The following is a 7,144-nucleotide window of genomic DNA, read 5'->3' as shown; positions in this document are numbered from 1 at the left end:
GGATTCTTTCTCATCAGTTTTAATCCCAGTTAGATTTCACTCACAGTGTCACTCATAAGGCACAGAATGTCACACATAAACACCCTTCCAGTGTGGTAATGTCACACACGACCACCAAACTAGAAACTTGGCAGCTAAATCCCTCTACATCCCCATACCATGGTGTATTTTTATTTGACTGGAGCAGGTACTCTCTTTTACATTAAAGCTGCTATTTTTGTGCTATTATGCCCTCTCCCCCTACGGCCTTGAAAGTCGTGAAAAGCTGCATTCCTTGGTCTGAGGTCTCACACTGCAGGAAGCAGAGAGCCTCAGAACCTTAAGCCGCAGAGAGCAGCGCACCGAAGAAGCCATGGAGCTCAATAAAGATTCCTTCTTCACAATGAACGACGGAAACCGAATACCGGTCCTCGGCTTCGGAACCTATGCCCCGGAAGGCGTAAGTCAATCTCTCCTTTCTGCTTCCGTACTGCCTTTGATTTCGTGCATCTCCCAGGCTTAGCTGACCAGTCGTCTCATGTCCTGGGACACTTTGCAAATGGACATGGACACTTTGCAAACTGCATAAATGATATCATATTTAGTACAGGAAAGCGGGAGATTTGGATTTTAAAAAAAATCAGAGGAACATATCTTGTGTCAAAGGTGGCGAGTCAAAAAATTAACAGGGCCTGACCAGGATCTTAGAGTCCATGCACGTGCCAAGCCCTGAAAATATTTATTATATGAATCATACAAACATAATGTAAAATATCATAGTCATTTTAAAATTAAAAAATGTATATATATTTCTGTAACACGTGGACGCTGTGACACTATTAGGGCACATTGTAGCACTGTACTGAGAAGTACTTATTAAAAGTGATAGTTTTGTACAAATGGCAGTCTGAACCTACATATTTGAATGCGTTTTATACGGCAGAATGAAGAAAAAGGAGTTTTAGTTAAATAAAATATATTTGCCTATGGTCACACAGTTTTCGCGGGAAAGCCATGATTTATCTAGTGTTTCTGGTTTCACCTTGCACAAGTTATCCTGTAAATGTCTATTTGTCTTTCAGTATAGTAGGATTCGCCTCCCCCCCGTGCATTTTCTGTAGTTTTTAAATATCGCACGAACGAAGGCCGAGCGCTTTACCCGAGCACCAGTTACATCAGACATGGTCACGTGCATTGTTTATAGCTACGGGGAGAATAAGTGATTTTCACAGAATCACAAGATGTCGCTCGACTAGAATTAGAAGTTATAACGAGAGGACAAAGGGAAACTCGGCAGCCCTACTCGTGTGTCCCATACTGTATGAGCAGGTGGTATGCTGTAAAACAGAACTCGGCCAAAGGCCTCACTGAATGATTCTGCACATTCCATTCAATGAAACTGTACACTCTCCACTCTAGGTATGCAGCGGCTTCTGTGTTTCAGAAGGGCAGGGCTATGAGTGGGCGGGGTCATACAACAAAGCCATTGTACTTGTTGACAAAGCTGGCCAAGCCCCTTTAAGAGAACCCCCAGTTTTTTCATCTCACTTAAAGGCCTGCAGAAAGGGGTAGAGCTGGTCTCATTTGAGGAGAGAGGAGTTTGTTAAAAGGGATGTACTGTATACCTCCCGTACTACAATGAAAGGCAGGATAGGCGCTGGCATACATTGCTGTAAAGAAAGTTTTAGGATGAGGGATCTCAGGGAAATCGGGACATAATAGTCGACACTCACTTATTAGTGTAAAAGGCCATTTATTAGGACAGGATTGCAAACATAACATAACATTGATATCCACTGTAACTTCAACTTATCGACCTTTCAACCTCCCCCTTTGAACTCTCCCCATTCTTCCTTTTTACTTCATTCCTCCAATCTTGCCTCCGTTCCAGCATCCACATGCATTCCCCCACAAATCCCTCTTTTCCATCCGTCCCCTGCCTGTCTCGGGCATCCCCCACTCTGTCATCCTTCACCTGTTTCTTCTTCTCCCCGTGGAAGGGTGGCCAGGCCCGCATCTGGCTCTCCACCCTCCCCCATCTACTGCTACCACTGTGCAAACCTGCCCCAACTCTGGCATGCTCCCCCCTTTGCTCTTGCCCCATCACCCTAGCCCCCATTCACTTTACCTTATTCCCTATGTAGGGCGGGTGGGTGGCCAACTTCATGACAGCGCGGCAGGCTGTCGCGGAAGAGGCCGTCCCCCTAATCCCATTCCTCCTATATACTCCCACCATTAGACCCTCCCCCCACCTAGCCCCAGCCAATCCCTGTCCTGGTGTGTCACTTCCTGTCCCGAATGCCCCCGTGGAGAGACTAGACTGCGTCTGCTCTCCACGGGTCCCTACATCGGGACATAATAGTCGACACTCACTTATTAGTGTAAAAGGCCATTTATTAGGACAGGATTGCAAACATAACATAACATTGATATCCACTGTAACTTCAACTTATCGACCTTTCAACCTCCCCATTTGAACTCTCCCCATTCTTCCTTTTTACTTCATTCCTCCAATCTTGCCTCCGTTCCAGCATCCACATGCATTCCCCCACAAATCCCTCTTTTCCTTCCGTCCCCTGCCTGTCTCGGGCATCCCCCACTCTGTCATCCTTCACCTGTTTCTTCTTCTCCCCGTGGAAGGGTGGCCAGGCCCGCATCTGGCTCTCCACCCTCCCCCATCTACTGCCACCCAGCAGAAACCCCTCTTGGGCGTTTTGCTGCCCCACCAGCGAACCCACAGCAACACTGCAACCTTAAGCCGTTCAGCTCATCATTTTCTTTTCTTTTGATTTTGACACATTACCATAATGTAATATGCATTCCCCGTCTTCAGAAAAAATGCACCCGTCATCTGTGGAGTGCCCGCTTCCTTCACCATAAATGCCCTTGCATTCCATGACTCATGTAATGAATCCCAGCCAAAAACCTTCATAGCCAGATTGATCTTCCTCCAAGCCCCTTTCGTGGGTATGTTTCATTGCCCCTCACCATCTTCTTTTGAGGACCGCTTAGTCCAGACAACACAAATTCCATGCCCATTCTGGGCAACATACGCTATGCCCCGTTGCATGTGTTGCCGTAGGGTGAGCCCCAGGGAGCCGTACCAGGCCATTATCCCCAGGTGTAACCAAATTGTCCATACAGCCCCCATGTTGGCCTAATAGGCATCCAAGAAATGCAAGCTTCCCCACTCCATGTTGCTCTTTCCTCCCACAAAAATGTTGTGATGGCCACCCCAAAGGTCCAGCAAACCTCTGTAAAGTTGCCCCTCTGCATATATCCCCTCTCGCACATGACTGATGATGCTCAATGCAATGGAACCACGTCCGCTTACCCGGGGCCACTTATGTATCCTGCAAAGAAAATACATAATGGTGTACTAATGATGGACTAATCTGCAAAGAAGCACCATAGTTTAAAGGTAGACTATCACAAACCCCCCCCTCTGCTTCCGCTACCATGCCCTTATACCTCTTGCCTTGACTCTCACTGCTCATGCCCCCCACCTGACGGACACTGCGTTTTACCACCACCCCAACCCACCAGAAGGAAAACCAGTGCCAACCTAAACTGTCTGCCACCGTGGCTGCTCCACATAAATGAAAAAACACGCAGACAATTGGCCTACTGCCTAACCCAGACAATGCCATCCTCAAGACCGCCATCAAATGGAAATGCATAATATATTTCCCCTTTTGCCCGACAAACAGCTTCCTTCCCTCACGTCACCCTGTGCGTCCCGAAACTGTCCCCCATTCACATACCAGCCATGCTGCTGCAACTCCCTCTGTGCTCCCCATGTCTGCTTCCCTGGCCCCCCATTTATTATTATATATATATATATATTTTTTTAAATATATATATATATATATATATATACCAAAAATACCAATTATCCCGCCAACCGCCACTCAACTAACCCCCCCCACACCTGCTAACCGACTTCCCTCCAATCGTCAACTCCTAAACTCCCATATGAGCCCCAAACCTATCTACCCTGCCGAAGCTGACCATGCCACTTCCAGTGCACCCAACCAGCATATTGGCAATACGTACAATTTCAAACCGGTGGACAAACGCAATAAACCTTGTTCACCGCTGTTCCCTACCCCAGGTCCTTTCTTTTTTTTTTAAAACCCCATCAACCTTTCCACAATATCGTTCCCAACGGGATAGCATTGTAAACCAAAATGCCCATGGAAAACACCTGTCCACTTGTCCACCCTTGTGACGTGCGGGAAACCCTTCCAACCCCAAGACAAAACCACGTAAACCCTCCCTTTCCAAGTACGGCTCAGCAGTCCCCAAATTGCCCCGTCACAAACCTACCAAATCTGAAAAACCAACCATGTCAAGCGGGAAACTTCTCTGCATGGGTGGGGCTAACGACCCTTCGGCCCGCTTAATGACCATCCACGCCCCTGTTCCCAAAAATTCCTCCAGAAACCTTGACCTGCCTTCGTTCTTGCTTGAGCCAGGCTTCCAAAATTATTGCCACCTCCAATGATCCAGTGCATCGGCAGCTAAACGCGCGCTGCCTTGAAAATTTTGTGGAGCAAAGCCCTGAAGCATGCAGAAAATTCCACCGCAGATGCAGCACCCTAAAGTCCCTTGCCCTCTGTCAGTTCAACAAAAAACACTACCTTCAGATTGCACACATGTGCTGATGGTTCGAGTGGCCAACCTCTCTCCCCATTCTGTCCAACCACAAACAGTGAAAAAACTTCTAGAACACCATACTCCTGTCTTAACAAATTTGGTTCCAGCCGTATTGCCGTGCTGTACCGTACATCCCCAAAATTGGCTAACACCCAAGCAGCCCCTGTCGCATCAGGCAATATCCGCACCTGCCATACAGTACCTGTTTTCGCCAAAAACCCTGTATACCCTGTGTAAAACCATGCTAGAAACGTGTTCCACACCCGTATACCCTTCCTCCGGCCCCTTAGGAAATTAAAGTATGCACCCGGCATCTCAACAAATCCCACCCAGCTGCCACGTACCTTGTCCCCCCCATGCGCATATAATTTGATCGCAGTAATTCCTTACACCGCATAGTGCCCAGAAAAATCCCTGCCATGCCTCGTGGCATCTTGCCGTGAAGGCCACTGTGTCCAGTTTGATTCTCCATTGTCAGTACCCCCCCTGGTACCCTCTGTCTGCCATGGAGCCAACAGAAACACCACTCCCTTTTGCGAGCTGCTTGAAAACCTGCAAATCACAAGCCCCCAACCCCAAAACCGTGTCCATCCCTCAAAGAGAAATCATTTCACCAGTGCAGCCCCGACCAGTGTCCACTCCCCTTGTGAAAGGAAACCAATCAGAAATGAACCAAAGGCTGCCGAGAAAGGACAGTGGATTACACATTCCATGAGCACTCCTGCCCCCTATATTGCCCCCCCCCAATAGCAATTCTCAGCACTGTAACAGTATCTCCCCATAAGTATTCAAATCGACAGTCGCTTCAACTGTCGCCTTCAGCCCATTCATCGCCTCTGCCACACCCCAAAATGAGCCGATTAGCCTCATCCGCTAGCGCATGTACCACCTGCGTCTCCACCCAGATGATGAAATCATTCACCAACGCCTTCCCCATCCATGACGGGTGTGTACAAATCTGAAGTACCACTTTTCGTGAGGGAAACCACACAACCCACTGCCACACTTGCATGTTCCCAAGTTTTCCCTTTGACCTTTCTTTGTGCACTCCGTCATTTCCGAAACTGCCACTTCTGGTGCAGACCGCAATTTGTCAGCCCCAGCGTCAAAAACTCGGGCCCCAGTGACCCAAACTGAAATGATGTTGATGACCCCCATTCAGCTAGTGCGCCAGGACCATACCCATGCATCCATTTTATATATATAATTTTTATTTTAATTGTTCAATGTAATTTAATGTTTTTTTTTTTTTTTTTTTGTTTCCTGGGAAGCAGCCCGCAACATCAACGCCTTCCTGTTTCCCCGCAACCTCATCTTTAGCTTACTCCACAAAATGAAAAACCAAAAACTTTGTCCAACCCCTGCACAAGAGCTTTAACCTGTGTCCCCTTCTCTGTCTCCTCACCTTCAGTCTCCCTTACCGATATCGTCTCTCCCTCCCCACTCGTAACTCTTTACTCTTGGGCCACTACCCCCTTCCTGGCGCTCCACCTGTGTTGCACCTATACCGAGGCACTCCGTGTATGGCGTAATCCCCCATCCCAATATGCCATGCAGTGCACCGTAGCTACCCAGCAAAGTATCACACTGGACCCCCAATTCACCATACCTGGCACCACTGTGCGCCTGCTCCAGTGTCCACCATTGCCTTGCAATCGCGATTCTCGTTGCGAAAAAATTCCTTATTTCCATCTTGGCATTCTGCAAAACATTAACTGAAAAAAGGGGGGGGGTCACGCCGCACCTGCGCCCCTTCCCCTTCCCGCTTCAAAGTCCCACGTACTCATGAATCTCCCTTTCCTCTCAACCTCTACACCACCTCAAAATGAATTGCCCCACATCATCGTCTTTCCCACACACGTGTCCCTAGCACCTTCAGAAAATACGTCAAGCACTCACTCCCCAGCTCCTTACCCCTGATGGCGTGTGCCATATGTGTGGTGTCCACGTTCCCACGTTGTAGAGAATGCCGCCGGTGACCCCTCTAGTGCTTCGGGCCAACGTCCGAGGGCCGTGTTGCGCCCCGTTGGTTTCGCCACCTTTCTGCCAGCCTCCACAGCTGACTTCGACTCTCGTCGACTTGCATGGCCGTGTGCGCCATGCACTACCTGCGCGCTGCCTGCCCCCTTGGCCGCCCCAGCCGTCTGCCCCTTCCTAAGATCCTCATGCGGCACCCCCTCCTACTACTCCGACTAATTCAGGCCCTCTTGACCAAGGCGCCAGCGTCCCCCCTTTCCTATGTCCTGTCCACTAGCCCCCTGCCGCCCCCGGCTACCCGAGCCCACCTCCCTACTGTCTCCGATGTCCCCTGCCAGCCACGCAGATCATTGCCTTTACCCTCCCGAGGGGGACGAGGGGTGGGGGGGGGGGGGGCCACCGCCACAGTTGCCGCTGTCCCCGCCATGCCACTCCCCCCCGCCCGCTGTCATGCTCAACCAGAGGGGGGGGACCTGCACCGGGGTGCACCCCAAACCATCTCCTTTGGTACCCCCTGGGGGGGGGGAAA

The 7,144-nt window shown here is 49.7% G+C and overlaps 1 protein-coding gene across 1 annotated transcript in view; it reads left to right on the top strand.

The window, feature by feature from the left end:
* Positions 1–249: 249 nt before the first annotated feature.
* LOC138287474 (estradiol 17 beta-dehydrogenase 5-like) overlaps positions 250–7,144 on the top strand; it is a 222,345-nt gene continuing 215,450 nt past the window's right edge. Inside the window, exon 1 of the mRNA XM_069227915.1 lies at positions 250–439. Coding sequence (XP_069084016.1) covers positions 353–439 — 87 coding nt within the window. The 5' untranslated portion in view covers positions 250–352. The remainder of the gene's footprint in view (positions 440–7,144) is intronic.

The sequence above is a fragment of the Pleurodeles waltl genome, chromosome 4_1, assembly GCF_031143425.1.
Source record: "Pleurodeles waltl isolate 20211129_DDA chromosome 4_1, aPleWal1.hap1.20221129, whole genome shotgun sequence".
Classification (NCBI taxonomy): Eukaryota; Metazoa; Chordata; class Amphibia; order Caudata; family Salamandridae; genus Pleurodeles; species Pleurodeles waltl.
This window is presented reverse-complemented; position numbering and strand designations above follow the sequence as displayed.